The sequence below is a fragment of the Doryrhamphus excisus genome, chromosome 23 (assembly GCF_030265055.1).
Source record: "Doryrhamphus excisus isolate RoL2022-K1 chromosome 23, RoL_Dexc_1.0, whole genome shotgun sequence".
Taxonomy (NCBI): Eukaryota; Metazoa; Chordata; class Actinopteri; order Syngnathiformes; family Syngnathidae; genus Doryrhamphus; species Doryrhamphus excisus.
This window is the reverse complement of record NC_080488.1, coordinates 8695459-8718127: the sequence shown is the minus strand read 5'-3', so window position 1 is coordinate 8718127 and position 22669 is coordinate 8695459. Positions and strand designations below refer to the sequence as shown.

At 40.5% G+C, this 22669-nt stretch overlaps 1 protein-coding gene and 1 long non-coding RNA gene across 3 annotated transcripts in view; one reads left to right on the top strand and one right to left on the bottom strand.

Moving 5' to 3' along the window:
• LOC131110272 (uncharacterized) overlaps positions 1–22669 on the bottom strand; it is a 45258-nt gene that overhangs the window by 21201 nt on the left and 1388 nt on the right. The window contains exon 2 of the long non-coding RNA XR_009120865.1: positions 12803–12877. This is a non-coding gene — a long non-coding RNA (uncharacterized LOC131110272). The remainder of the gene's footprint in view (positions 1–12802; positions 12878–22669) is intronic.
• The window catches only part of flt4 (fms related receptor tyrosine kinase 4), a 61184-nt gene that overhangs the window by 37137 nt on the left and 1378 nt on the right, over positions 1–22669 (top strand). The window contains exons 13-28 of one of the 2 annotated variants that reach the window (XM_058063205.1): positions 2274–2624; positions 3059–3205; positions 5908–6039; positions 7583–7689; positions 8018–8153; positions 8546–8650; positions 12966–13079; positions 14181–14269; positions 14359–14530; positions 14599–14693; positions 17685–17807; positions 17920–18031; positions 18271–18370; positions 20268–20373; positions 20446–20570; positions 22308–22428. In XM_058063205.1, the coding sequence (XP_057919188.1) occupies positions 2274–2624; positions 3059–3205; positions 5908–6039; positions 7583–7689; positions 8018–8153; positions 8546–8650; positions 12966–13079; positions 14181–14269; positions 14359–14530; positions 14599–14693; positions 17685–17807; positions 17920–18031; positions 18271–18370; positions 20268–20373; positions 20446–20570; positions 22308–22428 (2135 nt within the window). Of the gene's footprint in view, positions 1–2273; positions 2625–3058; positions 3206–5907; positions 6040–7582; positions 7690–8017; positions 8154–8545; positions 8651–12965; positions 13080–14180; positions 14270–14358; positions 14531–14598; positions 14694–17684; positions 17808–17919; positions 18032–18270; positions 18371–20267; positions 20374–20445; positions 20571–22304; positions 22429–22669 lie in introns of both variants that reach the window. The other variant, XM_058063204.1, reaches the window with a different exon arrangement.

Sequence of the window (22669 nt, the reverse complement as noted above, 5' to 3'; positions counted from 1 at the left end):
CCAGGTTTCAGATGTCAGTACTTTCGTGCACACAGCCTTGGAAGGTGGTGTTAAAATATTCAATAGCAACATCATTTTTGACCAAAGAACATGGATGTATTATTGAATAGGCCGCTGTTGCAAGAGTATGGCGCTCACAGGAGTCATCTCAAGTAAAAAATGAGTAAAATGAGCATAATTGGTTCCCTTTAATATTTCTTTTGGTAGGTTCCAAGTTTATGTAGCTATAGAACCCAATAGTCTGTGTGTATTGAAAAATCAATCAAAATTGACAAAAATGGACGGTGCTGAAATGTTGTCTTTTGGGATTTAATGAGTTCATTATTAATTTTACGAGTAACAAAATATTCATTCACGTTCTACCGCTTATTCTCACTATGGTCACAGGCGTGCTGGAGCCTATCCCAGCTGTCTTCAGGCGAGAGGCGGGGTCCACCCTGGACTGATGGCCAGCCAATCACAGGGAACATATAGACAAACAACCATTCACACTCACATTAATTCATACCTATGGACAATTTGGAGTCGGCAATTAACCTAGCATGTTTTTGGAATGTGGGAGGAAACCGGAGTACCCGGAGAAAACCCAGGGGAACATGCAAACTCCACACAGAGATGGCCGGGGGTGGAATTGAACTCGGGTCTCCTAGCTGTGAGGACTGCGCGCTAACCACTTGACAGCCGTGCAGTCCTGACTGATACAATCGCCAATTAACCTAGCATGTTTTTGGAATGTGGGAGGAAACTGGAGTAGCCGGAGAAAACTCTACACAGAGATGGCCGAGGGCGGAATTGAACTCAGGTCTCCTAGCTGTGAGGCCTGCTCGCTAACCACTTGGTCACCGTGCAGTCCTCATCATAACTAAATTGAAAAATTTATCATTAATCCATGTGGTTAATCATCCATTAATCCACGGTATCGACTGATTTAACTTATGCATGATGGGAGTTTTAAACCCCGATTGGAGCATCCGTACTTTTTACATTATGTCTCCTAAGTGTCAGAAAAGCCAAAGCCATCACCATAAAACGAGAAAACAAACATCATGAAAAGCAGAGAGAAGAGACGCACTTAACTGCTCGAATGTTGTGACTAATCGTTGAAGATGAAGATGAGTGGATGCTAATTAATGTTGGGGGGGGGGGGGGTTCATGGGTACTGGGCGGTGAAGAAGAAGAAGAAGTTACAAAGGCACTGCTAGACACCCACAAATGTCCTATTGTTATGACAATTTCATTATTATATTTCAGCATATTATAATGCATTATATTATAATGTATAAATATAATGTAGGTATACGCTGCACAATGGTTGAGTGGTTAGTAGACCCGAGTTCAAATCCACCCTCAGTCATCTGTGTGGAGTTTGCATGTTCTCCCCGTGCATGTGAGGGTTTTCTCCGGGTACTCCGGTTTCCTCCCACATTCCAAAAACATGCTAGGTTAATTAGCGACTCCAAATTGTCCATAGGTATGAATGTGAGTGTGAATGGTTGTTTGTCTATATGTGCCCTGTGATTGGCTGGCGACCAGTCCAGGGTGTACCCAAGTCAGCTGGGATAGGCTCCAGCATACCAGATCAAAAGAACTAGTTTTTCTTTTGTGAACAGAATGAATGAGGTCGGGCTGCACGACGGACAAGTGGTTAGCATGCAAGACTCACAGCTAGTTCAATTCCACCCTCGGCCATCTCTGTGTGGAGTTTGCATGTTCTCCCCGTGCATGTGAGGGTTTTCTCCGGGTATTACGGTTTCTTCCCACATTCCAAAAACATGCTAGGTTAATTGCCGACTCCAAATTGTCCATAGGTATGAATGTGAGTGTGAATGGTTGTTTGTCTATATGTGCCCTGTGATTGGCTGGCGACCAGTCCAGGGTGTACTCCGCCTCTCGCCTGAAGACAGCTGGGATAGGCTCCAGCACCCCCCGCGACCCTCGTGAGGATGTTCCACATACATCACAGTCTATAGGAGCGTTCGTAAGGCGAGGACGACCGGTGTATATATGGACAAAGATGGCTCATTAGCATTAAAGCTACAGGCACACAAAAAAGGCTGGAAGTTTGATGCATGTTTTGTATTAGTTCTCCTTCGATGCAAGTTGTGGGTTGTTTTTTTTCCCATAAATGACAGAAGTACGGACACAGCTCAAGCCTCAGGTCAAAAAGAAGCATCTGACTGTACATTACTTGAAGAAGGCTTCAAAACATCCTTTAGGGAAGTTCTGTATTGCAAGATTTCCTGTTTCATGTTTTTTTTTTTGTATGATTACAGCCATCCCTGAGGGGTTCCGTGTGGATGTGCATCCATCCGAGAATCCTCTGGAGCAAGAGACAGCGTCTTTAAGCTGCAGTGCAGACAATTATACCTACGAGCAGCTGCAGTGGTACCGCCTGGAACCGCTCGCCCTGCAGGGCAAGCCCCAGGAACTGGACTGCAGAAGCGTGCACCTCTACGCCGTCGCCCTTGACGGACAGCTATCTTTCCAGCGGCAGTCTAACAGCTGGGTCCTGGACTTTACCATCCCTGCTATACAACTACAAGATGAGGGTCACTACGTGTGTGAGGCTCAGAGCAGACGGAGTGGCGAGAAGAACTGTCTGTTCCGATATATGTCGGTGAAAGGTGAGGGGATAAAAGAAATGGATGCATCACACTCAATCATCCGTGAACACAATAGCTATATAATCACCGCAGCCTTAAAAATACACAGCAGGCTTGTCTGCAGAGTAGTAAATGCACACCGCTGCAGAGAGCAGCCCACGCAAGTCTGCACACACATTAACAGGATGTGTACCTGCTTGGCTGTGGCAACATCAATGGGACAGAAAGCCGAGCTGAGGCGCCGCGGGGCTGAACAACACAAAATGTACACTTATTCACACACTCTCATGAGTGCTTATGAGATATACACTCTAATAGGATTTTTTTTCACCTTTGCCCTCTGTAGTCCTATGAGAACCATGGATGGATATTATGCACAATCTACTGTTCTTTTCTTTTTTTTCAATAATAGTTTGCTTTTTCTCTGCATCAACCTCAGTGTGTTTTCTCCTCAGGCTTGGAGGCACCTCGATATAGGCGCAGCCTCACCAACCAGACTGTGAATGTGACCGAATCGCTGCGCATGGAGTGTGACGTGGAAGGACGACCCCTGCCTCGTCTCACATGGTTCAAAGATAACCAGCCACTCCACCAAATGTCAGGTGTGTGGGAACACATTCTGCATGGAGACTGGGGTCACCCCCCCGGCATTGTAATTAGTACGACTGATACAAAATTAGGAGTCCGATTAGGAGTTGCGTCAGGGAGGGTATCCGGTGTGAAAGCCAAAACCATTAATAACAATAATAATAATAATAATGACTAATAATAATAGAGCTTTTCAAGGTCCAACCACTACCAAATGCTCATTCATATTCATACACTAGTGTGGGCAGCACCGGGGGCAAGATCCATAACAACAACAGCAGCCACGTTTACATGCGTTCTTCCTCTTTCCGAATGGAATCTTTCCGAATTACTTTTCCGAAAGCAATGGTATACATGGAAAGGAATATTCCAATCTCTTGTCTACAGGCGCGCTACAATCAAACAGAATAGTCAATAGGGCATGCCCAGTAGAGCGTAAACAACATCACATGATACCGGCTTCCCGGAGTTTTTCTTTCATTTGTTGGAATGACTTCGTATTGCCAGTTTTTCTTTTCTTTTCCAAAAAAAAAAAAATGCATTTATTAAAAACAGAAAAATATACAAACTTTTTCAGTGCTTTGGTTCCGATTTTCTACAATAAAACCTCTGATAAAATATTCCACTGTTCTCAAATATCTTAATTTTTATTTTTCTGCACAAAATAAGATGAAAAATAAATAAACAAATCAAGAATAAAGAAAATCAATCAATCAGTAATAAATAAATATAATAATAATAATAAAACGGCAAATAATAAAAACTTAAGAAACCACATATAGTTGGTGGGTAGACAAATTATTTTTTTCAGATTAAAATTAAAGCATTATTAGAGCCCTGTAGACATGACAAAACACGACTATAGTCACATTTATACTCTTTTTATTTACATCATATTGCGCAACTGCAGGGTCTTGAGACACATGCTAACTCGCAAACTAGGGAGCTAGCGACCTAAACGGTAGCCTTCAAGTTATTTCCTTTAAACTTAAATAGCCAAAAACTTACCACTTCCACACGGATAGGGAGGATAACTATTAACAGTTATTTAACCTTTAACATGAACATTAATCAAACGTAATAATTTTTTATGGGTACATGATACCATACAGCATCCATATCAAACTTGCGCGGGCCGCACTAACATTAAACTTTCATACCAAGGCGGGGGCCTCAAAGTAGTGTCCTGTGTGCCACATATGGCCCGCGGGCCGCATGTTTGAGACCCCTGGTTTAGATTCTGTTCCCCAGATGATTGTAATGCACACAGAAAGCTCCTTTGCCAACCGCCAATAAACAACAGAAGAAGAAAAAACACAATGAAGAAGAACGCACCCTGAGTGGGTACAAGAAAGAGATATTCCACCTCTGTGAATCCGATTATATGTTCATTCGGATTGGCACTTTTCTTTCGGAATGAGGTGTATACAAATGTTAAATTCTTACCGAATAAACCTAATGCAATTGGAATATTTGGATCCATGTATACATGGATATTGACAGTTTGGAGGAGGTGAGGATTAAACTGCCAACCTTCTTGTTTCTGGACGACATTGCTCTACCGCCTGAGCCACCGCCTCCCAATCCTTCATCCCATTGACTCACTGACAAGTAAAAACAGAAAGTGGAAGAATCCAAAATACACAAGAACCTCCAAATGTAAACACGCCAGATTTTGAGTAGTACTAACAAAAAAAAAATGCTTCAAGAGTCAAACCACCATCACGTGTGATGTCAAAGACTTCGGCATCATAAGCATCTGAAACAAGGTTTTTCAAGATGTGAAGCTGCCTCCCTTGAGGAAAAAAAACAAATAAAATATTTCTCTGCTAAGATAACTTCAGTTGTGTTTGAAGTCAAAAGAAATGAATTTTTCGTTCCTACAGTGAGTGAGTCAACCGTCTCCGGTCGTCATAAATCATTTTTTTGCACGAATAGAGGAGGGCAGTGCCCGGCTGTATTATATTTTCTAAAAGTTTTAAGAAGGATTCACTCCAACTTTTGTAATGCAACCACAGAATAGTACTAGTTATGAGTATACTGCAGGTATCATGATAAGCTACAGATCTGCCAATTAATCATAAAATATCATCATATCAATGATGATGGGGGTCTGTTATGGAACGGCTGCAACAAATCTTGCTGTAGGTGGTACATATTTTTGCACAGCAGCTCATCACCCACCTGGCAACCTACACTCACACACACACACACACACTCTTATACACCCACATTGTTATAGATGGTGTATTTTTAGGAGTTTGTTTAGTCGCCGTGAACTTGCAGGTTGCTACTTAGACCTTAACGAGTGGGAGAGTGACGACAGAACGTTTTCACTTAAGGGACTTAAGTATTTGGCAGATGTGTGTTATGTGTGTTATGAAGTCCATCCACCAGCCGCCCACGCTTATGTACAGTTCAATAAACAAACAAACAATATTTGCACAGACTTGTAAAGTGCGTATATTTTCGCTCTGAGGGACTCACAGAGCAAAAAAGAGCGACTAGACATGACTCACTACATTTCTCAGCCGGTCTCCCGGTCTGAATGACAGCTCCTTAAGAGGGGCTGCTGGGACATGCAGTTCAGCACACAGGATGCTGAGGTAATGAATATAGATTGAAGGTGGAACAGGATGGAGAGAACGGGTGATAAACGGTAATTGAGACAATGAAAGGGGACTTTGTGTGTAAGCCGTGCATGACTTCCTTGCAGGGATCCAACTGCACGATTCAAACCGCACGCTGAGCATCCAGCGTGTCAGAGAGGAGGATGCCGGCCTTTATACTTGCACAGCCTGCAACCAGCGTGGCTGTGTACACTCCACGGCGACCATCCGCGTCATTGGTGAGACTCACACACAATATGTGACGACAGTATCACCTAGAAACCTTCTCACTGCCGACATACCACTTGTGAGGTCTGAATTTTAATCAATCACCTTTCACCCGTCACTGCTGCAGGCGTGCACGCTTCCATGCAATAAAATCAAAGTCACTGACTGCTAGTGCAATTTTGTACGCAAGATGAATAATGCAATAGCTCCATGGCCAAAAAATCGATTACAGTATATTGATGATTTACTCATTACCGCCTTAAAGATTCAATGCCAAGATGGCAGGAGGAAGGCCGATGGTGTTGATTGTAAACTAGTTACCCCCTAAAGCAGGGGTCTCAAACTCAATTTACCTGGGGGCCACTGGAGCTAGGGTCTGGGTGAGACTGGGCCACATCAAAAAACGCATTTATTAAAAACAGAAAAATGAATAAACTTTGCTTTGGTTCTGATTTTCTACAAGAAAAGCTCTGATAAAACATTCCACTGTTCTCAAATATCTTAATTTTTATTTTTCTACACAAAATAAGATGAAAAATAAATAAACAAATCAAGAATAAAGAAAATTAATCAATCAGTAATAAATAAATATAATAATAATAATAAGGCAAATAATAAAAACTTAAGAAACCACATATAGTTGGTGGGTAGACTATTTTTTTTTCAGATTAAAATTAACAAAGCATTATAAGAGCCCTGTAGACATGACAAAACACGACTATACTCACATTTATAATTTTCTTATTTACAACATATTGCGCAACTGCAAGGTCCTGAGACACATGCTAACTCGCAAACTAGAGAGCTAGCGACCTAAACGGTAGCCTTCAAGTTATTTCCTTTAAACTTAAATAGCCAAAAACTTACCACTTCCACACAGATAGGGAGGATAACTATTAACAGTTATTTAACCTTTAACATGAACATTAATCAAACGTAATAATTTTTTCTGGGTACATGATACCATACAGCATCCATATCAAACTTGCGCGGGCCGCACTAACATTACACTTTCATATCAAGGCGGGGGCCTCAAAGTAGTGTCCTGCGGGCCACATTTGGCCCACGGGCCGCATGTTTGAGACCCCTGCCCTAAAGTCAATGGAATGTCCCAAGGCATCTGTTGGTGGAGTAAGTCATGATCGATGCACTACACTGCTGATGAGGATGTTATACAACTTAATGTCGGAAAATCCGAACTCCCTCAAAGTGGTCACAGGCATCTCGGTGACCTCCTTCACCGGTCTTCTTCCTTCCCGATCAATTACTTTGTGAGGATGTTCAGCACTTGGCAGACCTAGAAAGGTGCCAAAGCCTTCCATTTCCTAATTATGGATTTAACTAAGTTGGAGTACTCCGAGTACTAGGAGTTGCAGTAATACTAATGAACCAAATAACCCTCTGTAATGGGTCCAGGTCCTCTCCAAAAGTGCCTGACCTCACAAATGCTGTGCTGTGTGAATGCAGTGCTTCTGGATGAAGTTAACAAAAAAAAAAAATCCAACTTAGTTACAAAATGTTCCCGTCTTTAAGTGCTCTCCTTTCCGCCTGTAGGTTCAAGCGACAAGGCAAATGTCGAGATCGTCATCCTCATCGGGACCGGAGTCATTGCTGTTTTCTTCTGGGCTTTACTCATCCTCATATTCTGCAATGTGAAACGGGTCAGAGGTCTTATCACCTTGTGTGTCTGAGTGTCTGTGAGAGAGGCTAAACTCTGACTCACCACAGTTCTGTTCCATCTAAGTCACCTTCATAATGGAGCTATTTGGGGGAGGGGTGCAATTACGCCATTCACAGTTATTAACCCTCATCACAAGGACGAGCATGATGAGTCCCCATATTGCCGTTTATTATTTTCCTCACTCTGTCACATAATACATCATTACCACAGAAAAAGAGCCGGGGTCTATGAGAACGACTCGGGCTAACATTTCATTTTTCATTCCTCGCACGGATTACAACTATAAGTCACGTCTCTGTGTCTCTCAGATCAACCCAGCAGACATTAAGACGGGGTATCTGTCAATCATCATGGACCCGGGCGAAGTGCCCATGGATGAGCAGTGCGAATACCTGCCGTATGACTCCTCCCAGTGGGAAATCCCACGAGATCGACTCAGATTAGGTGAGACACCAGTAAAAATGGGGACATGCATGAATTATGGCGGGAAGAAACATAAGGGAATACAAAGGCCAGAATAGATGGATGAAACTCAATTAGTTTTCCATTCCCTTGAATTCTTAATGGAAGAGTTTGGATTGCAGACTGCCAAGAAACGTGCTAATGTTTAATATGTTCTCACTCCCTCCACGGTTCTTTAAAAACACCCCAAGGAAAAAGGCATCTGCTTTGGCTGCAACTCATTGGAGCACAATGTTTTCCGAGTGCTGCAATCGAGATTGTAATTTGTTTGGCTGGTCTCCATCGCTGCCAGATGCATTTACATTTTGCTGGAATTACGCCGGTAAATATCAAGGGGTATGAATATTCTACCTTTTTTTCGTCCCTGGACACAGGAAAGGTTCTAGGTCATGGTGCCTTTGGGAAGGTTATTGAAGCATCAATCTACGCCATCAGCAAGAGCACACATTCGGATCCAGTGGCTGTGAAGATGCTAAAAGGTGGGGATTTATCTTTTCATATATACAATTCTACCCTCAGTACTCTAGAGCAGTGTTTTTCAACCGTTTTTGAGCCACGGGACGTTTTTTTACATTGGAAAACATCACTAAGTCTATAGGAGGAACGAGCTAGGTGTTGCCACACGGACTGTTTTTCTCTTTCCGAATGACTTTTCCGGAAAAAATGGTATACATGGAAAGGAATATTCCAATCTCTTGTCTACATGCGTTGCTATAATCAATCAGAATAGTCAATGGGGCATGCCCAGTAAAACGTAAACACCAACATCACGTGATACCGACTTTCCAGATTTGTTCTTTCACTTGTTGGAATAATTTTTTTTTCTCTTTTTTCCTCGTTGTTCTTGTAAAAATATGACTTCTATCTTTAGATTACAAGTTTTTTTCTTGATATTTTGACTTTATTCTTGTAAAAATATTGCATATTTTTCCATTATTGCTGTTGTTTTTAAAATATTTTTATGTTGAATTTAAAAGGAAAGCAAAAGCCAGTGTGTTTAATATGTAAAATGTTTAGCTTTAGCATAGATTGGGCTAACGTGGATGTTCAACAGCAAGAAGCTAACAAATGTGAGCTAATGGAAACTAGCATCAACGCTAGGGATGTCCGATAATTATCAGTACCGACATCAGTCTAAAAATGTGTTATTATGAAAACCAATACTTTCAAAATACTTTATACATTTTTTTTTTTTTTTTGGAATAATTCCGTATTGCCAGTTTTTCATTTGTCCAGTCTCGAAATTTACTTTGGATCAAAAACAAACTTTCCGTAGCAGTCCAGTGCCGATTGCTGGCCTCCATTTTTAAAACCGAAGAACGTCTGGATCTGCGTGTTACGTCATATCTGAGCATGCGATATGATAAATTTAACCAGGAAAGGATCAAATTCAAGCTTGCTAATATTTTATAATTCAACTCGGTACATGTTTTATATAGATATATATTTTCTTTTGACTTATGGACTTATGAATGGCGTATAGAAGGGTTTAGATTCGGTTCCACAGATGGCGCTAATGCACACGAAAGCTGCTTGCCAACCGCCAATAAAGTACAGAAGAAGAAAAAACGCACCCTGACAACTTTCCGTTTGAGCGGCTACAAGATACCTCAATCGGATTGGGAATATTCCATCCCTGTTAATCCCATTATATATTCATTCGGATTGGCACTATTCTTTCGGAATGAGGTTAAATTCTTTCCGTTTGAGGAAATAAACCAAATGCAATTGGAATATTTGGGTCCACGTATACGTGGATTATATTTGCAGATGATGATTAATAAATGTTAATTATAAAAAGCGATATTGGATAATTCCTCACGGCACACCTGACAATTTCTCAAGGCACACTAGTGGTTGAAAATCACTGCTCTTGAGCACTGCACATAAGGAAGGTCATGCAAACAAATGAAATGTAAAGCTACATAAACTCCCTCAGACAGAACACATCAAGCCTCCAAAGAGTAGTCCAGTGTATTAACGATCATAAAGTTGAGCTAAGTAGAGTTTTATGTGTCTCGTAAAGGAGCAAACATTCCCTAATTCTCTAATAGTGTTCCATTTGGATGACGGGGGGGGGATATAAACCTCCATTTGCTAGATGAAGTTTTTGTCAACTATAATGTTTACTCACTTTTCAAATGTGCAAACATGTACTTGAATGATGGTGGCCCTAAAAGGTCTAATACTGGATTGGTGGGAAGAGACCCGGGTTATAGGTCCAGACCGTGCAACTGACCCTTGACCTCAACCCCGATTAAACATCTGAAGTAGAACAGATGCTGCTTTTCCACTGTGAAAAGCTCAGACACAGAAATCAGCACGATGGAGACTGTGGAGTAGAAGAGTACTACATGCAGAGCTGAAGAACAACAACAGGGTCATGGCTGATGGGGTAGGAGACATACTAGTACCAGGAAATAGGGGCGCCCCCCCCCCTCCAAGCAGCTGTTGTCACTACATGGCTATTTGGAATCATAAAGGTAGCAACCAGACTAAAAAACTGAATTGTGGTACCTCATTTTGGTGTAAAATTATCCGAGTTAACGTCAAGTAAGTCTCAGAGGAACACCATCTGACTCTTTTTGAACTTTTTGAACTTCATCTATAATACGACACACACACACACACTATCCACAAGAGCAACACTTCATTATCAACCAATCATGGTCACCGAGAGCAAGGGGCATTCGCCAAGAGGAATTCTAAACATCTCAAGCAGAAACACACAGTCTGTGTTTTGTACTGCTGCTGGTTTTACACTGATAATGATGACAGTTTATTTAAATTACTATTATGTTCCACTTGTATTGCATGTCACAAATTTCAGTAAAAAATAAAAATGTATTGTTTTTTTTGGGACCAAAAATTTTAAATTCATTTACACAGGCTGCATGGTGGTTAAGTGGTTAGCGCTGGCCTTGCAGTTATGAGACCCAAGTTCAATTCCGCCCTCGGCCATCTCTGTGGGGTTAATTGGCGACTTGTCCATAGGTATGAATGTGAGTGTGAATGGTTGTTTGTCTATATGTGCCCCCCTGTGATTGGCTGGCAACCAGTCCAGGGTGTACCCCGCCTGGGTTTTTGGCCAAAATGTGTAGGTTTATCCTTTTAAAATCATTTACACAGGCTGCATGGTGGAGAAGTGGTTTGCCCGAAGGCCTTGCAGCTAGGAGACCCGAGTTCAATTCCACCCTCGGCCATCTCTGTGGGGTTAATTGGCGACTTGTCCATAGGTATGAATGTGAGTGTGAATGGTTGTTTGTCTATATGTGCCCTGTGATTGGCTGGCGACCAGTCCAGGGTGTACCCCGCCTGTCGCCCGAAGACAGCTGGGATAGGCTCCAGCACCGCCGCGATCCTCATGAGGATAAGCGGTAGAAAATGAAGGAATTAATGGGTTTTTGGCCAAAATGTGTAGGTTTATCCTTTTAAAATAATTTACACAGGCTGCATGGTGGTTAAGTGGTTAGCGCGCAGGCCTTGCAGCTAGGAGACCCGAGTTCAATTCCGCCTTCGGCCATCTCTGTGGGGTTAATTAGCGACTTGTCCATCGGTATGAATGTGAGTGTGAATGGTTGTTTGTCTATATGTGCCTTGTGATTGGCTGGCGACCAGACCAGGGTGTACCCCGCCTCTCGCCCAAAGACAGCTGGGATAGGCTCCAGCATCCGCCGCGATCCTTATGAGGATAAGCGGTAGAAAATGAATGAATTGATTGTTTTTTTGGCCAAAATGTAGAGGTTTTTCCTTTTAAAACCATTTACACAAGCTGCACGGCGGACAAGTGGTTAGCGCACAGGCCTCACAGCTAGGAGACCCGAGTTCAATCCCACCCTTAGAGTTTGCATGTTCTCTTCTTTGGCAACTCCAAATTGTCCATAGGTATGAATGTGAGTGTGAATGGTTGTTTGTCTATATGTGCCCTGTGATTGGCTGGCGACCAGTCCAGGGTGTACCCCACCTGTCGCCCGAAGACAGCTGGGATAGGCTCCAGCATCCGCCGCGATCCTTTTGAGGATAAGCGGTAGAAAATGAATGAATTGATTGGTTTTTTAGCCAAAATGTAGAGGTTTTTCATTTTAAAACCATTTACACAAGCTGCACGGCGATCGAGTGGTTAGCGCACAGGCCTCGCAGCTAGGAGACCCGAGTTCAATCCCACCCTTAGAGTTTGCATGTTCTCTTCTTTGGCAACTCAACTCCAAATTGTCCATCGGTATGAATGTGAGTGTGAATGGTTGTTTGTCTATATTTGCCCTGTGATTGGCTGGCGACCAGTCCAGGGTGTACCCCGCCTCTCGCCCGAAGACAGCTGGGATAGGCTCCAGCACCCCCGTGCGACCCGGTAGAAAATGAATGAATGAATGTCCACAGAGGGTCGAAGCACTGAAGGCTTTCTTTCCAACCATTTTCTCCAGCAGGTGATTTAATTGACGAGCTCCTTAATCATTAAAATCGCCTGCTTTAGTGAGCGTCTGGACAGAAAACCTGTAGAGTCTTGGCCCTTGCGTGACATGAGTTTGACACCCCAGATTAACACAGATTCAATTTGGCACTAGTATCAGCTAAAATGAAAACCCACTCCTACCTGGCGGTACTTGTTTTTCCAAACGTTCAACATCACTGACCTCAATGTTCTTGCGGATGAATGGACAACACTCCAACATCTTGTAGAGTCAACATCTTTCCAGAGTGAAAGTGAGCTGCAAAGTAGAAACCAACATTTGTAAGAAATTGTGTACCTTAGCATCATTTCATGTCTTACGTACTTGTTTTTTTTTTGTCTTTCAGAGGGAGCCACAGCCAGCGAGCATAAGGCCTTAATGTCGGAATTGAAGATCCTCATTCACATCGGCAACCATCTGAACGTAGTCAACCTGCTAGGAGCCTGCACCAAACCGAACGGTCAGAATCGATGCACTGAAATGAGCCCTGAGAACTGTTTGTGTATCTGTGAACAGATGCTTTGTCCTCAAGGGAACTCTGTTAGATGTCCCTTGGTTACGTCTCGGCCAAATTCCTTTTTAGGGGGAGGTGTTGTTTCTCTGCAGTGGCGTTTACGCTTTAAGCGCAAACAACAGAAAGAACAGCAAGGGAACTACTGATTAGGAAAGCAGATGGATTATTTGCATTGTTTTGAAAAGCGTAAACCAGGGGTGGGCAAACTTTTGGACTCGTGGGCCGCATTGAGTTAACAAAACTGTCTGGGGGGCCAGAATATATATTTTTTTAAAACACACACGATTTTACACTTATAATTCTAACAGTCCACCTTGAATTATTTGTCTAATTTTATTTATTTATTATATATTATAATGATTAATTATATTATATATATTAATTTTATTATCATATATATTATATTTAATATATTATATTATATTTCATATATTTATTATTTATATATTTAATTGTATATATGTATATTTGTATATATGTATATATTTGTATTTGCTTATAATTCTAACAGTCCACCTTGAATTATTTGTCTAATTTTATTTATATTATATATTATATTTAATCTACATATTATATATATATATATATATAATTCATTATATATATTATAATTATATTATTAATTACATTATATATCAATTATATTATATATTTATATATTTATTATTTATTTACTTTGTATAATTTTATCTGTAAACGTGTCAGATTATTAGCTATATGTTTTAAATATGTTCCATATATCCCTTTTTTCCAGAGCACTTTAAACATCAAACCACATCAAACTACAAACTTGAATTTTACATTTTAATTTTTTTTTAAATTATTTTTATTGTTTTTTTTTTTTTTTACTGAATAAGACATCCGACTTGCAAGTCATGTTGCCAGCATGTATGTTAAAAGTTAGAAAGCAACTGGCGGGCCGGATTCAAACGCTTAGTGGGCCGCATGTGGCCCCCGGGCCGTAGTTTGCCCACCCCTGGCGTAAACAGTAAAAAAAAAAAGAGGTTAATGGTTACAATGTGCAATGCATCATTTCTGGATGAACAGGCCCGCTGATGGTGATCGTGGAATACTGCAAGTACGGGAACCTGTCCAACTTCCTGCGAGCAAAAAGAGAGTTCTTCCTCCCGTACAGGGTATCAACGCCCCTCCCTGGGGTTTCAATTGCCACTGATGCGTGCGATGTCGGACTGAAATGAATCATGTAATCCGTTTCTCCATTTAGGATCGCTCTCCAAAAACTCAAAGCCAGGTAAGACGGATGATCGAAGCCGGCCAAATGGACCAAAGATCTCGCCTCCAGCAACTCCCGTCTTCGCCGTCCTCCTCCCCGCTCATGCAAGGCCTCCACACGCAGTCGTGTAACCTATCCAATCAGAACGCAGCTCCGGAGAAACGTGAGTTCTGTTTGGAAGTGTGGGTTATTAACTTGAATGCCGCTTTCATCTTTTTCTTTCTTCTCCAGTGGAGGATTTGTGGAAAACGCCTTTGACCATAGAAGATCTCATTTGCTACAGTTTCCAAGTGGCTCGTGGGATGGAGTTCCTGGCATCTCGAAAGGTTCATTATTAGCACTGCAGCAATTAGTCTGCGATGCGTGGTGATTTTTCTCTGGGGGGGTCGTCTTCACAGGAAGTAGTTTGCGGCACAGATCATTAGCATGTTGGTAGAATGCATATGAAAATAGTTTTTCTTTTGAACCAATGGATGCTGTCTGAACATACACTAATACGCACTGCAGTCTCGTTTTCGCAAGAATAACACAATGCTAACATAAAAAATGTTTCGTTTTCAAGGCATCATATTCCAATACATAAATTCGACCTTTTTTTTTTTAATTTATGAATGACAGCTGCAGTAGTTTATATCAGTACTGGATGTGCTTATCAGTCAGCACTCAAGCAATTTTAAAAGTTATGACCTTCTAGGTTGTGGTGACTTTGAATGCTTTTTACTTTTGAGGAGAGTTCTTAAAAAAAATAAAATAAAAATAAAAAAAAAACCTCAAAGATGAGTTGGTAAAATGTACTCAAGAGAGTTCTTCAAGGTTGCCAGGTCTGTTAGTGTTTTTATTCATGCTTGAACTATGCTGCTACGGCTGATATACTGTTGCAGCTGTCATAAACTGAAACACAAACAAGCGTATTGGTAGATTGGAATCATATAAAAATCAGCGAATTCATGCACTGCTTTGCATGTGGAAAATATTCAAATAGGGATTAATAAAATATACACAATTTTGCATGAAAAACCATAGTTAAAATATTGTTTAGAATTATTAGATCTGTCAATAGCTGCATACAAAATTTTCTAATTATGCTTTTTTTAATTTTATTAGAGCTACCCAGACATGAAATAACACACATCTACATTCATATTCCCTCAAATAGTAAATATAAGTCAGACAAAATAACCATTTAAAGCAGTTTAGCTTGTAGCGAAGCAGAATCGACAGGCAGAATCGACCCTCAACCCTGACTTTGAGCGTTCAGCGTTGAGCTTGCCGCCCCCCCGAAAGCCCCGGGGGGGGGGGGGCTCGGCTCTGCAGCTCAGAATGAAGAACACAAGCACAAATATATTCATGCAAACTGACTTGGAGTAAGAACGCAGATATTAATGTTATTTTTCATTTGTTCCATTCATTAAGATAAGCTTCCACTGTTTGTTTGATCGCCATTTCAACACACCATGCACACTCGGAGCAAATCATTGAAACGACATGCACTGTTATTCGCATTAATCTGCCAACCACTGTACAAAGATGCTCTTAACGGATCTTAACGGCGGTATTGCAATGTCGGCCGCGCAGCTGAACATTGAAGTGACGTGAAACTGCCTCGGGGTCACATGGTTGCAACACAGCAATTCACAATACTAAAGACATTTAGCTATAAAATTAATTCAAAGTTAGAATGACACACATTAGAAAAAGCAGGCCGTTGCCAAGGTTACAATGTTAATAAAAAGTTTTTAAAGAAAATGCAATTTTAGGCATTATTTTATGGTAATGGTAATATTTCATTTGAACACGCATCAGATTACAATTGAATGCATCACATAATCAGTTCACAGTTCCACATGTCCAAAAGGAGTAGGAAGAAGCAAAGCTTATTAAATCCTACCCCTCCATCTGGTACTTTTACAATCAGTAACTGTTACATTTGTTCACTTCCTGCTTTCCATAATACAGTTTAAGGTTTTTTGTTTGTTTGTTTGTTTGTTTTTAATAATGCACCTCATACCGAAGATACCGAAGATACACATACTGAAATGCTATGGCTTTTTAACGTAGCCCTAGCATATGACAAAATTTACAGGGGGGGCAGTCCACCTGGTATTATTGTATCTGTAAATTTGTCATGCAATCCGCTATTATTATTTATTATTTTATATTTATATTTACATATTTTAAAAATAATAAAATATTATAATAATTACAATAAAATTAAAATAATAATAATTATAAATATAACAATAATATTATATATAATTAATATAATAATTAGCATTAATATAGTAATTATAATAATCATAATAGTTCTAATAATTATTATAATAATCTAATAATAATAATAATAATTATTATTATTATTATTATTATGTGCTTGTGTCCCTTTTTTCAGGAGCACTTTGTAAACAACAGACCATGTCAAACAACGAAATTGATAAAACCATCAAAAGGTTGGCTCAGGCCATGATGCCAGGTTGTATGTTGAGTTTAAATTAAATACTTTGGAAAGATTGGGCGGGCCGTATTCAAACACTTGGCGGGCCGGATGTGGCCCCCGGGCCGTAGTTTGCCCACCCCTGGGCTAGCCTCTTCAGATGGAGGGCAGTAACTGTTACATTTGTTCACTTCCTGCTTTCCATAATACAATTTGTGTTTTTTTTTTAATAATGCACCTCGTACCGAAGTAGTTTATATTATTATATTTTATAATCAGTACTTCACAGTAGATACACAATTATATAATAATAATAATAATAATAATAATAACCTTCCAACCTTTCCTTTGTGCAGTCTGCCTCATGTTATCCAACACGATGTAAAAATCCTGAGAGTTCTGCAAACGCATCTCATTTTAATTGCTCAGAGCGAGGGCATCAAACAGAGTTTAACATATCAAACAGTTAACAGTCACACTGAACTTTCCAACCAGACTCTTTAAAGTGGCGGCAAAAGCAGCCGCAGAGGCTGGCAGACAAAGTCCAGTCCCACCTATCAGCTAAGTAAAACTAACAGATGATTAAATCCCACGTACTGTTGCACGACTCTTATGTGTTGTTCGGCGATCAGAGGAAAAACACAGCGAGTATATATATATATATATATATATATATATATATATATATATATATATATATATATATATATATATATATATATATATATATATATATATATATATATATATATATATATATATATATATATATATATATATATATATATATATATATATATATATATACAAACGTGCACACATGGACACGCGTGCACGTGTCTGCAGCATTGTGACGCATGTGCGGTCCCCTTGTGTGTATCCACAGTGTATCCACAGAGACCTGGCGGCCCGCAACATTTTGCTGTCAGAGAACAACGTGGTGAAGATCTGCGACTTTGGCCTGGCCCGAGACATATACAAAGACCCCGACTACGTCAGGAAGGGCAACGTACGACGTTTTTTTGGCTTTGAATATGCTAACGATGTGGGGGAAGAACTGTTGTTTTTATTTCAGCGGTGCAATTTTGTTCTAATGTTTGTGTGTTTTCATGCTCTCTCAGGCCCGCCTGCCATTAAAGTGGATGGCTCCGGAGAGTATCTTTGACAAAGTCTACACCAGTCAGAGTGATGTGTGGTCTTTTGGAGTCCTCCTCTGGGAAATCTTTTCACTTGGTAAAACTTTTTTTTATTTTTTTTTATTAACACATCTTGAAAGAAAGTGATGTGACCGTGGTTCAATATCGTCTTTTGCGGATGTGCGTGGGGTCGCGATTGAAGTGTAAATTTCTGTGTCTGCTCAGAGCTATTGGGAATTTATCCTGTGCTGAAGTTCTTTTTTTCTAAGGCAGATTAAATCTTCATGCCTAATTTTCCATGCATCAGACTTTGTTCTGTGTTTCTCTTTTGTTCAGGTGCTTCGCCGTACCCGGGAGTTCAGATTGATGAGGAGTTTTGCAAACGATTGAAAGATGGAGTCAGAATGAGATCACCGGAAACAGCATCCCCTGAAATGTAAGCGTGTCCATACACAGAATACACAGAATTATACACGAATCTTGAGTGGAAGTACTTTTTTATAAGATGAATGGGTATTTTGAAGCTAGAAATCGTGGAAATTATTCACATCCTTGATCTTATCTCTTTAGCCGCATTTTCCCCAAGTCACTTTTATCGACGTCACACCAAGGAAGCTTATTCTTATTCTTATTTAAGAACAGCCTTCAGCGTCACATGCATGTCATTTTAAGCATAAATACATAGAAAGGAATCAGTCATGCACATCTCCTCCGATTTCATGCTAGGAGTGCACTGGGCCAGAGCCAGTTGGTGCCAGTTGGTGCCAGTTGGTGCCAGTTGGTGCCAAAGATTATGTGATTGGCGCGTAGTGGCGCCGAATTAATGTTTGCTCGGTATGTTGCCATGTTGCCGTTATTCAGCGCCACAGCGAGCCTCTACGTGCCAATCACATAATCTTTGGCGCCAACTGGCACCAACTGGCACCAGCCCAGTGGCCAACGGCAACATGCCGAGCGAACATTAATTTGGTGCCATGTACCAATCACATAATCTTTGGCGCGAACTGGCACCAACTGGCACCAGCCCAGTTGGTGCCAGTTGGCGCCAAATATTATGTGATTGGCGCGTAGTGGCACCGAATTAAAGTTCACTCGGCATGTTGCCATGTTGCCGTTATTCGGCGCCACAGCGAGCCACTACGTGCCAATCACATAATCTTTGGTGCGAACTGGCACCAGCCCAGTTGGTGCCAGTTGGCGCCAAAGATTATGTGATTGGCACATGGCACCGTATTAATGTTCGCTCGGCATGTTGCCATGTTGCTGTTATTCGGCGCCACAGCGAGCCACTACGTGCCAATCACATAATCTTTGGCGCGAACTGGCACTGGTGCCAGTTGGTTGATTGGTACATGGTACCCAATAGTTATTCGGCGCCACAGCGAGCCACTACATGCCAATCACATAATCTTTGGCACGAACTGGCACCAACTGGACTCCTAGCATCATTGGCGCAACTTGGCTCGCGCCATTACATTCCAGTGGATTCCAATAGGCGGATTGTTTGCGACATTTGGTTCCACTTGGTGGACACTTTGTGACGATTGCTTGATACAAGTGGAGTGACGAAATTTTCATGCCGCCAAACACAATTTTTGCCGCCGTTACAGGCCACCACGAGCCAGTTTGAGCCACTGCACGCACCTTATTGGTGACACGAGGCACCACAACAAATTGCATTGGCGCGGCACAGGTGGACTCTTAGCATCAGATTAACATTTGCAATAAAAGTCACCCTAATTGCCATTGTTCACAATAAATGGACAATCCAGGTTATTGTCCGAAATATCAGATGAACGATGATGAACGTATGGAATCAGAGTGTGCAGCCAGTCCCAGTACACAACTGGGATGCGTTCAAGGCTGTCGAGCAAAGTGGGAAATCTCAATGCTCGATGAGAAAACATTATCAGTGAAGCATAAAGACAATGTGGTGGTACCTTCTGCTGTTATTTTATTGTTTTTTTTAAATACCTACTGTGTATTTTTAAATATATCACAACACTGTACTTTGGATATCATTGCCTTTTTCCACTTTATTGTGTTATTTCCAACTCAAAGATACCAATTTAATAAATAAACATGGAGAGAAATACAGTCCAAGATAATAATGCTCATTTTTGGTACTTTTGACACTGTGAGAACTGTAAAAGTAAATTATTTATAGCTAATTTAAATAACCTTTATAGTAGTAAGAGCTCCCAGTGTGCAGTAGTAAACACTAGACATATTTTTAACACTTTTGAAATGATTATCAATCATAAAAAGCTACATTTTGAACAGTAAGTGTGAGTGAGAATCACTAAAGTGACTCTACTGCCCTCTGCTGGTAGATACGGCATCATGTTGGCCTGCTGGCACGGAGAACCCAAAGAGAGGCCCACCTTCCCAACCCTGGTTCAAATCCTGGGAGATCTGCTGCAGGACAACAGCCTACCGGTGAGCCCTTAACTGTAAACATCATAACTCCCAGCTGATAATTGAAAATGAAGAAAAATTCCCTGCCTTCAGGACGGGAAGGACTACATCCCTCTCAACCACTCCCAGAGCTCAGAGGATGATGGATTCTCACAAGGTTCATCCCGCCCTCCATCTGAAGAGGAACTGAGGCTAGCCTGCAACGCTATGCCAATGAGGTACTTGCAGAACATGTCGTATACTTGCTTTAAAGACGTACTCGTCATCCCACCCATCCCTTATATATAAACACTTATATGCTAGGACGTTAAAAATCCATAGCTTTTCAGTATGTGGAATCAAAAAAAAAACCTTAAACTGTATTATGGAAAGCAGGAAGTGAACAAATGTAACAGTTACTGATTGTAAAAGTACCAGATGGAGGGGTAGGATTTAATAAGCTTTGCTTCTTCCTACTCCTTTTGGACATGTGGAACTGTGAACTGATTATGTGATGCATTCAATTGTAATCTGATGCATGTTCAAATGAAATGGGTGTTCCCCAAGGCTCTGTTCTTGGACCCCTTGCACATAATAATAATAATAATTATTATTATTATTATTATAATTATTATTATTATTAGATTATTAGATTATTATAATTATTATTAGAACTATTATGATTATTATAATTATTATATTAATGCTAATTATTATATTAATTATATATAATATTATTGTTATATTTATAATTATTATTATTTTAATTTTATTGTAATTATTATAATATTTTATTATTTTTAAAATATGTAAATATAAATATAAAATAATAAATAATAATAGCGGATTGCATGACAATTTTACAGATACAATAATACCAGGTGGACTGTTATGTGTAAAATATACATATAGTCCCCCCCCCCCCCCGTAAATTTTGTCATATCATATGCTAGGGCTACGTTAAAAAGCCATAGCATTTCAGTATGTGTATCTTCGGTATCTTCGGTATGAGGTGCATTATTAAAAACAAACAAACAAACAAACAAAAAACCTTAAACTGTATTATGGAAAGCAGGAAGTGAACAAATGTAACAGTTACTGATTGTAAAAGTACCAGATGGAGGGGTAGGATTTAATAAGCTTTGCTTCTTCCTACTCCTTTTGGACATGTGGAACTGTGAACTGATTATGGGATGCATTCAATTGTAATCTGATGCATGTTCAAATGAAATGGGTGTTCCCCAAGGCTCTGTTCTTGGACCCCTTTTATTTATCATTTATCTTATCCCCCTTGGTCAGATATTCCACAAGTACAATGTTCATTAACTGTTTTATTTTATTTATTTTAACAACTATGTACTGTGACCTTGAGTGTCCTGAAAGGCGCCTATAAATAAAATAAAATGTATTATTATTATTATTATTATTTGCCCTGTGATTGGCTGGCGACCAGTCCAGGGTGTACCCCGCCTCTCACCCGAAGACAGCTGGGATAGGCTCCAGCACCCCCGCGACCCTCGTGAGGAAAAAGCGGTAGAAAATGAATGAATTAACAACTCTATACTGTGACCTTGAGTGTCCTTAAAGGCACCTATAAATAAAATGTATTATTATTATTATTATTTGCCCTGTGATTGGCTGGCGACCAGTCCAGGGTGTACACCGCCTCTCGCCCAAAGACAGCTGGGATAGGCTCCAGCACCCCCCACGACCCTCGTGAGGAAAAGCAGTAGAAAATGAATGAATTATTATTATTATTATTATTATTAAAGAATACACTGTGTACTAATGCTTCGCTAGACTACTTTGCTAGGTGACTAATACTGCTAATCTGCTTCTTTTTATGATAATTTCTCATCTCAAATTACTAAAATCATGTCTAATTCATGATCAAAACTAGAAATGACTTTTAGTATTGTGAAACACGTGCAGTATTTATTTCTTTGTGCTGAACTTTGAACCCGCCTTTTCAGCAGGTATTACAACTGTGTGCCCTTTGCCGGCTGTGTGACTGTGGGACCCTCAAAGACCTGCCAGCCCAGAGTGAAGACATTTGAAGAGCTGCCCTTAGAGATTTACCCTCAAAAGAACACTCAAGTAAGCACTTTTAACATAACATTTGCAATTCTATGAGGGGGATGGGGGGGGCATTACTGGAACCAGGAAGCGACACTGCGCTGGTTTCTCTAAGGCTGTTCGCCATTGAAGCCGATTGGTTTAGAATAGGATCAATGAGTCTGTGGGGATTGGCTCCATCTCACTCATGACCTGAAAAATTAATAAAAGTAGAAATTATACGGTAAGATAAATTAAAGTTAAAGCTCAAAAGTTTCGACAC